At 38.6% G+C, this 16,655-nt stretch overlaps 1 protein-coding gene across 2 annotated transcripts; it reads right to left on the bottom strand.

Annotated features, from left to right (window-relative positions):
- Positions 1 to 1,063: 1,063 nt before the first annotated feature.
- mcoln2 (mucolipin TRP cation channel 2) lies at positions 1,064 to 15,463 on the bottom strand. Of its 2 annotated transcripts, none has more exons than XM_057841729.1 (14): positions 15,309 to 15,463; positions 14,757 to 14,910; positions 12,604 to 12,777; positions 12,274 to 12,430; positions 11,097 to 11,175; positions 10,938 to 11,034; positions 10,162 to 10,261; positions 9,785 to 9,897; positions 9,657 to 9,695; positions 7,423 to 7,524; positions 7,188 to 7,310; positions 6,462 to 6,668; positions 6,199 to 6,332; positions 1,064 to 1,634 (listed from the first exon to the last, which is right to left on the bottom strand). In XM_057841729.1, the coding sequence occupies exons 1-14, from the start codon at positions 15,350 to 15,352 to the stop codon at positions 1,598 to 1,600; spliced, it is 1,560 nt and encodes a 519-aa protein (XP_057697712.1). In that variant the 5' UTR covers positions 15,353 to 15,463; the 3' UTR covers positions 1,064 to 1,597. The 2 variants fall into 2 exon arrangements, with proteins under 2 accessions (XP_057697712.1, XP_057697710.1); XM_057841727.1 differs by having other exon boundaries at positions 9,546 to 9,695.
- Between the last annotated feature and the right edge of the window lie 1,192 nt (positions 15,464 to 16,655).

Consider the following 16,655-nt stretch of genomic DNA (forward strand, 5'->3'; position numbering starts at 1 on the left):
TGATTTTCAGTTTTTTTCTTCCACATTCTGTCTCTCATGGTTGAGGTTTACCCATGATGGCAATTACAGGCCTCTCTAATCGTTTCAAGTGGGAGAACTTGCAGAATTGGTGGTTGACAAAATTTTTCCCACTGTATCTGAGTCTGACAATGATGAGTCATTTCAATGTGCGAATGCAAGCAGCAGAGCAAAACGCCTGGACTCATTTATCCGTTCAATCAGCAGAGATGGTTAGCTCTGATTGATTCAAATGTGCATGTTTGATGCAAATTGATGTGACAAAAAAGGGCAATGCAAGATAAAATGGATCAAATCTTTAAGAGCAACGAAAGAGTTGAGGCTTATTAGTCATATTTAGTTTTATTTGCTCTGATGGGGAGGTTCAGAACATCTTAGCTGTCAATGTGCACTTTGGACTTATATTTGTTCATTTATATTAATCTACTTATTTATTTCCTTATGATTGAAAAAAGTCATTGTTTGCACGGTCTTCCAAATTTATTCCATTTCACTCTGCATAATATAAGTCATTTGTACATATTTTTCTGAATGTATGTTCCTTATATCTATTATTAAAATGTTTACATTAACTACAACTTGAATATATATCTTATGTTCTTATGTAGTTAAAATTGAGATTTGGCATTTAGTATGTGAGGAAATAAGGGAAAATAAAAATTAGGAGATGGAGGTGCTGTTTTTTGTTCACTTTTATTTTGCAAATCATTGAAAAAATACAATTTTGAACGAAGAATAAATAAAATTTCTGGCTCCTTGGCGACCTTCACGTCGGGGAGATCAGGCAAGAAATTCTTGCCACTTTCCCCCCTGTATTTAGCTTTATTCATTGTAAAAGAAACAGAGGACACGCTTTTAATGCTGTTCGCTTTATCTGATTAAGCCAAAGCCATTTATTCATTCAGTACTTGACCAATCTGAAACATCCTGCATAAGGTGGCACAGTGAGTACAGAGTACAACAGTATGCGATAATTTTGGTTGTGGTCAATATATGTAATCTTGTTTTCGTCTCAAACTGGAAGCAGAATTGTACTGACAACAGGTTGTTGACCTGAAAGCACTTTATTTATGGGTATTTGACATGGGATTTGAACAAAGCCCTGAAGAGATTTGATTATCTTACGTCTACCCATTCAACGTTCGTCTATAGCTTTTATCATGGGTGCATTGAACACAATAATAGAATTTGGTACAAAGATATAACAGGTAGCCTTTTCTTTACTTGATCTCAATGCAAGCACAAACAATCGACAATCATTATTGCCTAAAGCTATAAAGCACTGCAAATGTGGAAACATTCATACATTTGTGCAACCGCTCCACCAGTCCCACCCACTGCTGACACTGTCACCCTGGTCACCAACAAACAAAAAAAATCTTTACATCAAGACATACTGTGTAAGTTCATGTTTCAGTCATGTTCAACATTGGAACGTTCATAATGTCTTTCCGGAATGACAGCAGTACGCAGGCAAGGACTCTGATTAAAGATTCATTGCAGGTTTGTGTCAGACGTGTGAAGTCCTTTTTCCAACACTTTCGTCCCAGATTGATTCAATCGGGAGGGGCAACATTTGTCAACTGATGAGTGCGATGTCATCACTTTCAGGAACTCTGTTGGAATTGGAATCATTGAAAAAAAAAAAAAAAAATCATCAAATGGTCCACCAATTGTGGTCATTTTGTCCAATTGCACTACTCATTTGTCATATAGATTTATATTAATGACCCTTTGTCTCACGGGAACCCTTTTTGAATTTTTAACTTTTCACTTCTCCATATCTCTATACAAGTGTGTAAAATCATCTTACCAGTATCCGGTAGTTGTAATAGTATGAATAATTCTGTGAACCGCCTCAAAGTTTGAATTACTGCTCTGGTCTTCCTGCTTAGCTTTTTCATTTTACTTTACAGGCTCCCCCCTCACATTTGGTATTCCGATCAAGGGCTGTTGATATTACATGCTATTTTGAGCTCTCGAGTTTACAAGATGGACGAAGCAATAAAAACATCAGTTTTCATGACAAGGGGTAAGTGGAGAATGGTGAGGACCTGTAAAACCTTCAGGACTAGTGTCAAAACTTTTGCACACCAAGGGCGTAGGTTTGCATAGGAACGGTAGGGACACTACCAACTTTTCAGGATGCTCAAATGTCCCCATCAATTTTTAAGCAACCACATTTGCATTAGATAATGACTTCAGTTATATAAGTAATTTCGATTGTCTTACATATGCTGTAAGGATGGAATTGACTCTACAATTATTAAGTGAACTACAGTACTTTCATTGTGTTCAGACTTACCTAGACCCCTTTTCACTTGCTGAATGTGCCAGTCCATTTTTCCCCTCATACGCACGTTTGATTGGCTGATGAATTGACCCTCCCCTCAACCCCCAGCCCCCCTTACACACATACATGCATTCACAGCCCGACAAAAATACAACACTGCCTCCTCCGCTCTGAAGGAAGGCTCCATTTTTATTTATTTGTTATTCCCTGACCAAGAAGTTTTTTTGTTGTTGGTCATATTCAATATTTATTGTTATTTATTATTATTATTATTTATTTTCAATATTTAGACAGACAATTTTGAGTGGCATTAAGACAAATGTTTATTTTTTATATATTTTTTTGCATTCCTGGATAGTTAGATGATTAATAAGTAAGTGGAAGAACCTGAAGCATTAATCTATTATTTAGCCTTTAACACTCAAAACAAGATTGAGAAAATTATTCAACTAGATTGAAGAAAAATTATCAGATTAAGACGTTATTAATTCGCAATGTGAAAGTTAGTATAAATTAATACAGATTTTGTATTAACAATTTAGCCCATCAATTAATTAGGTTCATATTGGTGAGAAATGTAGCCCAATCTGTTTGGTCTTATTAATGTCCCGTCCCCAGCAAAAAGTGTGCATGCAGGTTATGCTGTTGTATCATTCCTACCAATATTGAGACCAAACCTACGCCCTTGTTGCACGCAACTGCATGTTACATTGTGAGGATAGACTGACAATCATATTTATTTGCTGCTTTCTTTCAACCAAGAAAAAGATTCTTTGGTAACTAACATGTATGCTAGTGAAGCCTCGCTAGTTCTGACCAAACAGTTAACTAACTAGCTTGATGATCTTTAAACTAGAGAAACATGTTTAGAGATAAGACATTCATCTAAGCTAAGCAGCCAAGTTTAAAGCATCGTCACATTATGAAGGTTGGGCACTCCTTACCTTCTTTTGAAAAAATTGTCATATGTAAAAGAAGACTATATTGATTGATGCTTTGCATCTATATAGATTTGACTGGATAATTGCTCAACCAATAAATGTATTCCATGCATCCATCTTCAACCGCTTATCCGAAGTCAGGTCGCGGGGGGCAGCAGTTACAGCAGGAAGCCCCAAACTTCCCTCTCCTCCACTTTGAACCTCTAGCGAATAGCAGCGTTTCTCACCCTATCTCTAAGCGAGACTCCAGCTATCCGCCTAAGAAAAACCATTTCAGCCTATTGTACCCACAATCTTGTTCTTTCAGCCATGTTAATGAAGAGTGAAATAAAAGAAGGTAAAGCCCAACTCATGAAAGAGGTAAAGAGGTAAGCCCAACTCATGATCCAAACTATTGTGTTTTTGTCTTTCAGCTGGGCAAAGGTTGTGAACATGTCTCATGACCATAGGTGAGGGTAGGAACAAAGATCGAACGGTAGATCTGAATATACGTATATTGTTCTCACTAGGGGTGTATTTTTTTTTTTCTTCCCCAAATGATTTTGATAAAAATATATTCGTAAATTGATTGTGAACAGACCCAAATGGCATTTTGCATAGCTTTACATTTGTTTGACTAAAGCTAAATGTGTAACTATGTTTTTTGCTTTATCAATCACCGTATTTATCCATGGTATCCAAAATGTCGGGCTTTCTGTATTACAATGCCATATGTACAGTTGTGGTCAAAAGTTTACATACACTTGTGAAGAACATAATGTCATGGCTCTCTTGAGTTTCCAGTTATTTCTACAACTCTGATTTTTCTCTGATAGAGTGATTGGAACAGATACTTCTTTGTCACAAAAAACAGAAGAACAGAAAAAAGTGATCAAATCTGCTGGGTCAAAAATATACATACAGCAGCGCTAATATTTGGTAACATGTCCCTTGGCCATTTTCACTTCAATTAGGCGCTTTTGGTAGCCATCCACAAGCTTCTGGCAAGCTTCTGGTTGAATCTTTGACCACTCCTCTTGACAGAATTGGTGCAGTTCAGTTAAATTTGATGGCTTTCTGACATGGACTTGTTTCTTCAGCATTGTCCACAAGTTCTCAATGGGTATTAAGTCAGGACTTTGGGAAGGCCATTCGAAAACCTTAATTGTAGCCCGATTTAGCCATTCCATTACCACTTTTGATGTGTGAATGGCGTCATTGTCCTGATGGAACACCCAACTGCGCCCGAGACCCAATCTTCGGGCTGATGACGTTAGGTTATCTTGAAGAATTTGAAGGTAATCCTCCTTCTTCATTATCCCATTTACTCTCTGTAAAGCACCAGTTCCATTGGTAGCAAAACAGCCCCACAGCATAATACTACCACCACCGTGCTTGATGGTAGGCATGGTGTACTTGGGGTTAAAGGCCTCAACCTTTCTCCTCCAAACATATTGCTGGGCATTGTGGCCAAAGAGCTCGATTTTTGTTTCGTCTGACCACAGAACTTTCCTCCAGAAGGTCTTATCTTTGTCCATGTGATCAGAGGCAAACTTCAGTCGAGCATTAAGGTGCCGCTTTTGGAGCGTCTTGCACGGCAGCCTCTCAGTCCATGGAGATGCAAAACACACTTGACTGTGGACACTGACACCTGTGTTCCAGCAGCTTCTAATTCTTGGCAGATCTGCTTTTTGGTGATTCTCGGTTGAATCTTCACCCTCCTGACCAATTTTCTCTCAGCAGCAGGTGATAGCTTGCGTTTTCTTCCTGATCGTGGCAGTGACAAAACAGCGCCATGCACTTTATACTTACAAACTATTGTTTGCACTGTTGCTCTTGGGACCTGCAGCTGCTTTGAAATGGCTCCAAGTGACTTTCCTGACTTGTTCAAGTCAATGATTGTTCAAGTCAATAATCACTCACAAGAAATTGCTAATTCGTGTTGCTGTATGTATATTTTTGACCCAGCAGATTTGATCACTTTTTCCGTTAACCCATAATAAAGTCATAAAAGAACCAAACTTCATGAATGTTTTTGTGACAAAGAAGTATCTGTTCCAATCACTCTATCGGAGAAAAATCAGAGTTGTAGAAATAACTGAAAACTCAAGAGAGCCATGACATTATGTTCTTCACAAGTGTATGTAAACTTTTGACCACAACTGTACGTTATGTACCGGTATACTATATATTTATTTTATGAATTTGCAGCTTGATTGTGTTAAGACCCCTTGAAGGCTCACATCAGAATTGCACCTCTTACTGCTACAAGAAGTTGATGTTAAAACTTGATTGCCTTTCAAGCACAGAAAGAATTGTGAGCTCTGTCAGTTTCCAACTGGTATACTCCAGGTCTTTGAGACCTAAGGAAATGCCATCTTATTTCAAAAGTATGACAGTTGTAAAATTAATGAAATGGATTACGTAAAAGGCTGTGTAGAAAGCTACAAACATGCATACCAAACTGCAATGTCAATTCAAAACCTCTGCCCAGCTAACCACAGGGCTTTTATTTTCCTGCCTCAAAAGCTGCAGTTGCCGATTACAGTGAGTTTATCTCAGAGGCTCAGACCTTTCCATGGCCACGAGTCTTAGTTGGTGGACATTCCCAGTGTACACCCTCTAATCAGCCATTCCTGGGTGTGGCCAGCAACCAATTGCAAAGTTGTCAGAACAGACGAGTGCATGCCAAACCTCAGAGTGGCGTGAACTCCACTGCACTTGGATGCTCACTGATGATAGCCAATAGCTCATTGAAAAGAAATCATCAAAAACTGTTCTTTCAGTCAAATTAAGACCCGATCTCTAGTTAGATATTTGAAATTATATACTTTTACTTCTCTTGCTTTACCAGTGACCGTACAAAATTTAAAGAAAAAGAGTGATGATAGGCCACCAGTTCATTGTAGTTTTCGCCTTTTATGTGTGTGAGAGTTGTGATACAAATACTGTGTGTGTGTTACGTACTTTTCACAGCAACAAAACACTGAATAGCTGGTGTAGGGATCCATCTGTCTGCTCTCCTCTGATGCACCAAAATCTTTCTGATCTCTGAGGAACTTTTGCAGGTCTGTCAGTGGGAACCCATCCCTTTGGTAATTCTGCAAATAAAACGAGGCAGAAATGCAACAGTCAAAAACTCCATGTATAATGATGTGCATACAGAAAAACGGGGTGGAATTATTGATAGTCTTAATATTTTACCACACAAAACGCTCACAAGGAAGTACCTTGATGGTCTCGTAGGCGTCGGTGATTAGGGCGATGAAGAGCGAAAGCACCATGTAAATAAAGAGTGAAATGAAAGAGTAGAGGTAGGCCCGACTAAAGATCCAAACTAGTGTGTTTTTGTCTTTCAGCTGGGCAAAGGTTGTGAACATATCATCACCGTTCAACAAAGAAAACAGACACTCGGCCACGAGGCTCAGGCCTTCAAACTAGGAGAAATGGAAGAGCAAACAAGAACGGTAAATCATCATGAATCATGAATATGAAATTTTATAAACACCTGTCAACTCTCTCCTACCAATGTGTGTTTTTTTTATTTTTATTTTAGTAATCTCATTTCAAGAACAATAAAACTGCAGTTAATTTTTTAAAAATTATTCGGCTCTTATTTGAGTCCTGTTGCAGAATGATGTACAGTGCTTTGACAGCATGTAAAACAGATTCATAAGTGTACGTCTCTTTAGTTTTATGTCACCTGTATGTGTTTCAAGTTAGTAGATGTTTGAGAAACAGCTTTGGTGAGATTGCTTTGCGGAACAGGACTACTAAACCTAGTTACAAAAGTAAATACTGACATCTAGTGTCAGCATTCTATAAAACATACAATGGCATGAAAGGTTTTGTGTATACAGTACACAGGGTATAACTTTTTCATACTACTGCCTACTGTAGAGTGGGATCTAGTATACCCTTCCATACTCATATTGCTAATGATCAAAACTACCTACCTTCTCATGATATGGACCCAGCACAATCCAACCGCAGAAGGTGTAACCAAGGTAGATCATTCCAGCACAGCAGCAGAATCGCAACACTTTTGGAAAGGCTGCCTTCATGGTCAAAATAAGCACCTGAATATGGCAACATAACCATGTTTAACTTTGAGTTAAGTGCCACAGGGATATAATTTAAGTCTGTCAGTATTAAAAAAAATATTCCAGGAATGACATTACACAAACTCACATTGTATTTCTGAAAGTAGCCAAGATAGCGGATCACGCCAACCCACACCAATAAGGTTGATGTACCCAAAAATATACTGCACACATCGTAGCTGGTCAAACTCTGTGGGCCAAGAAAGAAGAAATGGGCTGATTAAGGCCAGCTTTTGCCAATGACTAATTGTATACTGGTGTACTGTATGTTCGGGACGATAAAAGGTTTCGTATGTCGACAACATGGACAAAATATTAGGACACCTGATTAATAAAAATAGAAGAAATTTGGAACCTGTTTTTTTTATGTACATTAAAAATGCAATCACTCTTTTGCTAGACAAACTGTAGTTAAAGGATGTATTTACAGTGACAGCAATAAAGTATACACTGCTGGCCAAAAGTATTGGCAGCCCTGCAATTCTACCAGCTAATGCTCAATTTCTCCAAAACTCCATAAATGGGCTGGACAAAAGTATTGGCATCCTCAGCCTAATACTTGGTAGCACAACCTTGGGACAAAATAACTGCGAACAACCCTTCCGGTATCCAACAATGAGTTTCTTACAATGATCTGCTGGAATTTTAGACCATTCTTCTTTGGCCAACTGCTCCAGTACTCTGAGATTTGAAGGGTGCCTTCTCCAAACTGCCATTTTCAGATCTCTCCACAGGTGTTCTATGGGATTCAGGTCTGGACGAATTGCTGGCCATGTCTAGAAGTCTCCAGTGCTTTCTCTCAAACCATTTTCTTGTGCCTTTTGGAGTGTGTTTTGGCTAATTGTTCTGCTGGACCCATGACTGCTGAGGGAGACCCAGCTTTCTCACACTGAGCCCTACATTATGCTGCAAAATTTGTTGGTAATCTTCAGACTTCATAATGCCATGCACACGGTCAAGCAGTCCAGTGCCAGAGATAGCAAAGCAACCCCAAAACATCAGGGAACCTCCGCTGTGTTTGACTGTGGGGACCATGTGAAGGCCTCGTTTTTTTTTTTTTTTTCCCTGTAAACTCTATTTTGATGCCTTTTCCCAAAAACTACTACATCTACTTTTGTCTCATCTGACCAGAGAACATTCTTCCAAAACGTTTTTGGCTTTCTCAGGTAAGTTTTGGCAAACTCCAGCCTAGCTTTTTTATGTCTCTGGGTCAGAAGTGGGGTCTTCCTGACTGTCCTACCATACAGTCCCTTTTCATTCAGACGCCGACAGATAGTACGGGTTGACACTGTTGTACCTTCGGACTGCAGGACAGCTTGAACTTGTTTGGATGTTAGTTAAGGTTCTTTATCAACCATCCGCACAATCTTACGTTGAAATCTCTCGTCAATTTTTCTTTTCCGTCCACATCAAGGGAGGTTAGCAACAGTGCCATGGGCTTTCCACTTATTGATGACACTGCGCACTGGAGACACAGGAACATTCAGGTCTTTGGAGATGGGCTTGTATCCTTGAGATTGCCCATGCTTCCTCACAATTTTGCTTCTCATGTCTGCAGACAATTCTTTCGTCTTCTTTCTTTTCTCCATTCTCAATGTGGTATAGACAAGGACACAGGACAGAGGATGAGTCACCTTTAATCCATTTTAACTGGCTGCAGGTGTGATTTAGTTATTGCCACCACCTGTTTTGTGCCACAGGTAAGTAACAGGTGCTGTTAATTACACAAATTAGAGAAGCATGACATGATTTTTCAAAGGGTGCCCTATTTTTGGAGTTTTGTGTAAAATCATAATGATTTAATTTTTTTCCTATTCTCTTTTGTGTTTTTTCATTACAAGCAAAATAAATGAAGATATTACTACCAAAGCATTTGTAATTGCAATCATTTTCTGGGAGAAATCGAGCATTATCTGACAGAATTGCAGGTGTGCCAATACTTTTGGCTAGCAGTGTATATACAGTATATACAGTATATATATATATATATATATATATATATATATATATATATATATATATATATATATATATATATATATATATATATATATAAACAGAACAAAATAACTCACACTTAAGTCAGTAAAAGAGAACACTGAGTCTATGATTTGAAAACCACTGATATATCATGCGAATCACTCCTTTGTTCTTTTTAAATATCTGCATCGTATTTCGAAGCATACAATATAAACTGTTAAACTTGTTTACCTTTGCTTGAATTTCCATCTTCAGTATTGATCCAACTATGGTCAAGAGGTCACTAACAATGACCAGCACATACCAACCATTTAAGAACTCTCCCTGGTCATCTTCACATACCTTTCGGTTATAATTTTCATGGAGAAATCTGGAGAATCGCTAAAAGAAAACCAGCAAATATCATAAGAATGATATACGCATGCATTCTGCAGGTTTACACGAATTACCACTGCTTTTAGCAGGCTGACCTGCAGTAACTTGACAGCTAACACTATGGAGCGGGTGCACAGCACAGCCGATGTTAGGCAAACCACAATCACAAAGCCGTCAAACACCAGAAGATAGTGAGTGTTCTTCTGAGCTGAAAGATAACAAAATTGCAAAAGAGAGCCTTAATCTTACACGTAAACGCACAACTTTCCTTGCTGATAACCACGAAGAAAACCGCCTCTGTGGGTACCACAAGGACCTAAACTCTAAAAAGCTTTATCCGCAAGTATTTGTTGGCATTTCTGCAACATAAAAAATACTTCTATACTTGTAATAAGACAGTGTGTGATATTGAACTTCAAATGTTATGTACATTACAGCAATAACAAAATGCCAAGCAGCATCATTCAAGTACCTGTTCCAGATATTTTCCAGCCTCGGCAAGCGCTGCTCTGTGCATCAATGTCCAGAAATATTTTCACCTTTCCACTGTGGCACTGGTTGTCAAATGTTATCTGGTGACCATACATGACAAACAGTTAAACAACGCATTATAAATTTGGAGATACGGCATGGCCTGGTATCCTAGAGTTTACACACAGACAGTGGCACCTTGCAAAAAATAAAATGAAATGAATAAATAAATTTTAAAAAATCCACCTTGGTAAATTTTTTTTTTTCAAAATACAGGTAGTTGAAATAATCGGCTCAAAGGTCTAACAATCTATTATATAACTTTTACAGGTTATGATTTGGGTAACATTTTCACAGCAACAATTTAAATGTCATATGACAAGCATTAAAAAAAAGTTAATCATTGCTGTATGTCCATCTATTTTATCCCCGTTCCCAACTTATCCTGCCCAGTGTCATGGGAAAGCTGAGCATACAAAAACTCAAAGTGTCTTCACTATATACACAGATGATACATGACAAGTGTGAGTAGGCAGGATAGTGTCTTTTGCCTGAACTGAACACTTGAAACTTTGCTCTGTTCAAACATGTTGTCTGTTGTCTTATATTACAGTAAATTGAAATACAGTAATTGCAGAGTAACTGGGACAAACAGACGTATCTGAATTCATATTTTGTACTATCAGTTTCCAAAATTACAATGTTCACCTTCCACTTTATTCATATTTGTTGGATTTGTAAACTAATCATGAGAGAGAATTGGTCTAAATCCCATACCATGACAGAAAAAGAATAACAGTCAGGCAACTCCCGTGACTGCACAGTTTGAAGGTTGATTCCTTTCAAGTTAAAGGTTATTTTCACATCCACCAACCTGCAAATGACAGACAAGATTGCTTCCATACATTTACATATGCATATGTCAAGATGTAATACCTGTAAAAGTCCAAGTCAAAAAAGGATGCATTCTGGGTTTTCCACAGATGGACGGTCTTTGGATCAAGAGGTAGGCAAACTGGAGGCAGATGAGATCAAAATATAAAAGTAAGCCAAATCATTCAAGCCTGATTACAAACCAATAATTATTTCACTGTGTACACACAATATTTTTTTAATTACTTATTAATTTAACCTAACCTTTACCTATGTATAATGACTTCAGTTATATAGGTCATTTGAATTGTCTTTCCATATGTTGTAAGGATAGAATTGACCCTACCGTTATTAAGTGAATTACAGTACTTTCATTATGTTCAGACTTACACTGACCCTTTTCACTGGCTGAATGTGCCAGTCCTTTTTTTTTTCCCTCAAATGCATGTTTGATTGGCATCCCCCCTCCCCCGCATTCACAGCCCCGACACAAATACAACAATGCCGCCTTCTCTGAAGACGAGGAATATTAGAAGTTTTTTTTTCAGTCAGCAGCAGCCACTGTAAGTAACGTAAAAAGACATCAAAGTTGTGGAGGTGAGGAACACACCACTAATTTTGCTACTGAAAGTCTGACTTGCATCAGAGTTAGCATAACATTAATCTGTGTGAATTTCCCGAACTCGAGTAGGAAGCTGCTTTAAGAGAAATATCCTGTTTGTGTTTTCAACTGTTAACGTTAATTAAACTGTGAGAAATGTAGTGAACTGAGGTTTACCCCTTCTCCCTAATTTTCCTTTTTATTTTATTGTATTTTATGGGGTCTTAAAGCAGCCCAAAGAAGCTTTCAGATGGGCTGTGCTTGTGGACAAAAGCAGTAGTGTTTTACCTGAAGGAAGGCTCCATTTTTTATTGTTTTTTGTTATTCCCCAAGATTTTTTTCCCCAGATATATTTCTTTTCCTTCTGACAGACAGTGTTAAGTGGTCTCTAAGACAAATGTTTATTTCTTGCTCCCGAGATAGTTGAGATTATTAACAAGTCTGTATATTTATTGCGTATGTGAATAGAATTTATGTTCAAATATTACTATTGAATGGTGTATCACCTGAAACAATACATATGCACTACAAAAACACACCTCCTTACAACTAGTTAAATTCCCTTGTTTTCAGTGTAAATCTAGAAATAAGTGAAAAAAGTAAAATGTTTAGGTTCTGAATTCTGAATGCACTATTCACCTGTTTCTAATTGGGCATCTATGTCGTAGGCCTCATCCGAAGGCGTGACACTACCCCTTCTGTAAAGGTTTTTGCAGATGACCAGAGGTAACAAGCCACTATCTTCATCCTCAGCGTAACTGATGGGACCCACAGCGAGCCGGCTCAGCTGGCTATACTGTAAATACCAGCAGTGTCACAAGAATTCACTGATCCAGGCCAAATTACACACAAACATCGGCGTACGGGCCATTCATTGTCTGCACTTGCTCAATCAAACAACCTACCTAGCATTGTAATTATAGAGAACTCATTAAAACAGTTTAATTCATGATGAGTGTGTGAACTTGCCTGATCCAGCACATAAAACAAGCTGTCATAGACACCTTGTTGTGAGTACACCGCAACGCTGTAGTCATCCTCGTCCACACCACTGTAGTCCTTTAGAAACAAGTTTTTCAGGGCCATGGCATTCTCTTCCTTGTAGGACACCACCAGCTGGTTGTTGAGGCCAAAGAGGACGAGCTAAAAGTAACAAATGTGCCTTAATATCATTGATATATCACACTTCTTGTGAGAATCATCATTTCATGCATTGGTGTTTAAGGGTGTGTTTAAGGGGGGGGGGGGGGGGGGGGAACAAACCCTAAGAGACAGATCTGGCCATTGTCGTCCTTTTTTGTTATCCAGTAAAACATTAAGTACAGCGCCTTGATGTTTGCTACAGACTGGGTATTCTTTTCATTGTGACCGAAAACCAATGAAGAAATTGCAATTTTTCTTTACTTTTGAAAGAAATTTACCATTATTTCAATATAACCTAATCCTCTTTTAAACTACCATAATTTCCAGACTATACAGTAAACAGTCAATCTAGTAGATTGAATGTCTTTTGGTACAAGTAACGTTGCGTCTTAAGGGCGCTTTCACACTAGACCAAGAAGACCAGGGTCTGGTTGTAGAGCTACCAATCGGCAACATTTGCAAATGAGTTGTTGAAAAGGTTCAGCATTCACACTCCGACAACCGAGCTTTCCGAGTAGTAACACATGGACGAAAGGTGCACTCATTGATTGGACAAATAGAAGAGAAAATACCTCTCTCCTGGGAGGGAGCATCGCAGCGTGGTGCTATGACACTGCACGTAATGTAGCATAGCATCACAAGTTGCCGCTCCCGACTCAATGCCGAGTGAATTGGAGTATTAAAAAAATGCATAGGGGAAAATTAAAGGGGACCGCATGGTACCACAAGTCACACAGGCAAGCAAACGCTCTCAGTTTTGTGACTTTTTGGACTGTCGAATTGTCGCCACTTCCAAGATAGCGAGACTCGCAAAACAGCCGCCCGAGAGGCTCCGCTTGTCTATGCCACTGTCACTCTCACACGGTACGTTCAGCAACCGTATGCAAAGCACAGCTGCCATGTTTTGAATAGCGTGCTCGCTGTACTTGCACTTCCAAGGATGCCCTGCATGCACCGTCACAGCCCGAAGAATCACAGCTGCCAATAAAGTAGCAAAAGCGGACCCTGCTCCGGTTGCATTCACAAGCGAAGCAGGGTGCGCTTAAAGTGGACCGAGACCCACGATTTTTGAGTGGACCAGAGTTTTTTTGTTTGGTCCGAACTAGGGTTCCGATTTACAAAAAGAAGCACACTGTGTGAGAAAAAGAAACAGAGCGAGTGTGAAAACAGCCTTATAGTCCAGTGCAGTCTATATCTGAACGACTACTGTTTTCTTGTCAAATTTGTTCGGTGCAGCTTAAAGTCAGGTGCGCATTGTAGTCGAAAAATTACAGTAGGTTTATACTTGCTACAGTTTTCCACAGATTCTGATTCCAAATTTATTTTGTGAGTAATACGGTATGTAAAAAGTGCATAATCTGATCTGGATATTCTGTAATACGTTTTCCATCATCATGGCAGGTGCATTAGGACTCCCAAAAGGCTGTCATTAAAGTCATTAAATTTTACATTTCTTATCAAAAGAATCAACTCCAAAACTTTTACTTTTTTGGGGCTTAATTTTCTTTGCTGTTTTTTTTTTTTTTTTTGCGTGATCAATTTTATAAACACATTTTCTTACTCAAGCACTACCGTCATAACACATCGCGCTCATTATTCAAAACCTCAGTCATGTTAATAAGCGAAGTAAAGAATATTTTAGTGTAATTTAGTCTTATTGTCTGTGCAGCAGCAAATCTATCTTGACACTTGCAGTCAAGCTCTTGACCAACTAACTGCAGTTATGAAAAAATACGCTTTAGTTTCGTTTCCCCGAATAAAAAGAGGTTCTCACCATTTCCTTTACATGTTGCAACACTTTAAACACTGTGGCAGCAAAGAGCCCAGAGTTCATATGAAGGTATGGCTCAATTATATAATCACACAGCCTACATGACAACAATACAGGACATTATAACAAAGCCTGAGCTGTTTGTTCAACTACAAATTATATTGACGTATTAAAAAAAACTGCTCCAATAGTAAGAAACTCTACATACTTGTGTGGTGATCATGACTATCTTGAGGATCTGCACCCCTAGTTTCCAGGGGATGTGTCTCCTGGCTCTGTATTTCTCACATGGGCTCATAAAGTAGAACTTCAGGTCATCCCTCAGGTTCTCCTCCTTGATCAAGTCCTGAGTTGTGGTTGAACTGAGGAACAATAAATACATTTGCTGTATATCATTTTTATTTTAATATAAATGGGATTAACATTTCATACAAATCTAGCCGAGGATGATGAGAATTTTTCAAGAGGAAGTACACTCAACTGAGGACAAGACAATAGTTACTTTCATAGCTGCAGCCCAAGTTGCTTCAGGAAGTTCAATATTTACATTCAATGTTTATTTTTCTGTTGCGAAACATTTCGAGACAACTTTCAGTTCGCCGTCGTTCTCATTACGTTGAACACAAGCATGTTTAACCTTCAAATGATATTTGCTCTCAAACACACGACGTTTTTAAATATTAAAACGTGAGTAAAACTTGCACTTGTTATGACGGTATGATCATTTTAAGTCCGAAACAACCTTTAATATAGCACTGACCTCACTGAATTGCTCCTATCGAGATAACGAGCCAATAGTTCCATGATGGACAGAAAGTCCACGCCAGTCAATCTCCACGCGTGGCCATTAGTTGTGACAGCCACCAGATGTGTTTTCCACTAGAATGCCTGGACTACTACCGAACCATTGGCCAATCAGCGCAAATCAGCAGATAACGCCACAATTTCGCCCGTGGTGACCACAGGGAGTCGCTGTTGGAACGTAATTGTAGTTGATTTGACATGTCATTTACTGTCGTTAAAGTCATTCATAATTCAAATTGTAGTATTAGTGTTTCCCTACGTATTTTGCGATGAGCAATTAAAAAAAAAAGAAGAAAAACATATTTGGTCATAATGATATTTAATAGCAATTTTAACAATCTTGAGAGATTCAAGAAATAGAACTAAACAATTACAACGTAAAAAAGATATATATATTATATATACTGTATATATAAAGATATTAGAACTTTCTGTAAAATGTATTTTAAATAAGTGGAATTTCTGTTGAGGAATAAATTAGGACACCCCCACATTCAATCCGACATAAAATTGCTAAAATCACACACAGGTGTAGCACATCATTACTCAGTGTTTTGAAGGAGGCTTGCCTTATTTAAACCCCACATTTAGTCTGATTTGCTCCTGACTGTTGAAGTGAGAAAAACACCATGGTGAGATCAAAGAAGCTGTCTGAGGCCTTCAGAAAGGAGATTGTAGACACTTATGAGTCTGGTAAGGGATTTCAAAAGATCTCAAAAGATTATTAAATCATCCATTCCACTGTCCGAAAAATAGTCTACAGGTGGAGTAAATTTAAAACCACTGCCAACATGCTCAGGTCTGACCATCTAAGCAAGTTCACCCTGAGAGCAGACTGCAAGATGCTAAAAGAAGTCTCCAAAAACCCTAAAATGTAATCAAGGGACCTACAGCAGGTTCTTGCTACTCTAGCCTTTACAATCACAAAGAGACTTCACAAGTTTAACCTTTATGGGTGGTGTAAAGGAGGACACCTTTACTCCCCAAGAAGAGCATGAAGGCCAGACTGAGGTTTGCCAGAGTGAATGTAGACGAAGACCAGGACTTCTGGAATAATGTTCTTTGGACAGATGAATCTAAATTTGGAATTATTTGGACACCAGAAGGGAGGACATGTTTGGCGTAAACCCAATTCAGCATTCCAGGAAAAGAACCTCATACCAACTGTGAAGCATGGAGGTGGAAGTGTCATGGCTTGGGGATGCTTTGCTGAAGCAAGACCTGGCCAGCTCACCATCATAAAATCCACCATGAATGCTATCGTGTATCAGAGGAACATGTGAGATAATCTGTGAAAAAATTA

The sequence above is a fragment of the Corythoichthys intestinalis genome, chromosome 7 (genome assembly GCF_030265065.1).
Source record: "Corythoichthys intestinalis isolate RoL2023-P3 chromosome 7, ASM3026506v1, whole genome shotgun sequence".
NCBI lineage: Eukaryota > Metazoa > Chordata > Actinopteri > Syngnathiformes > Syngnathidae > Corythoichthys > Corythoichthys intestinalis.

Bases quoted from the DNA above. Each gene is read 5' to 3' on its own strand.
- mcoln2 (XM_057841727.1), bottom strand. From the start codon at position 15,352: ATGGAACTATTGGCTCGTTATCTCGATAGGAGCAATTCAGTGAG. The intron at 12,778-14,756 runs GTATGTAGAGTT...TGTTACTTTTAG, and splicing joins TAGTCATGATCACCACACAA to CTCGTCCTCTTTGGCCTCAA. The intron at 9,898-10,161 runs GTACTTGAATGA...GTTATCTTTCAG, and splicing joins CTGGAAAATATCTGGAACAG to CTCAGAAGAACACTCACTAT.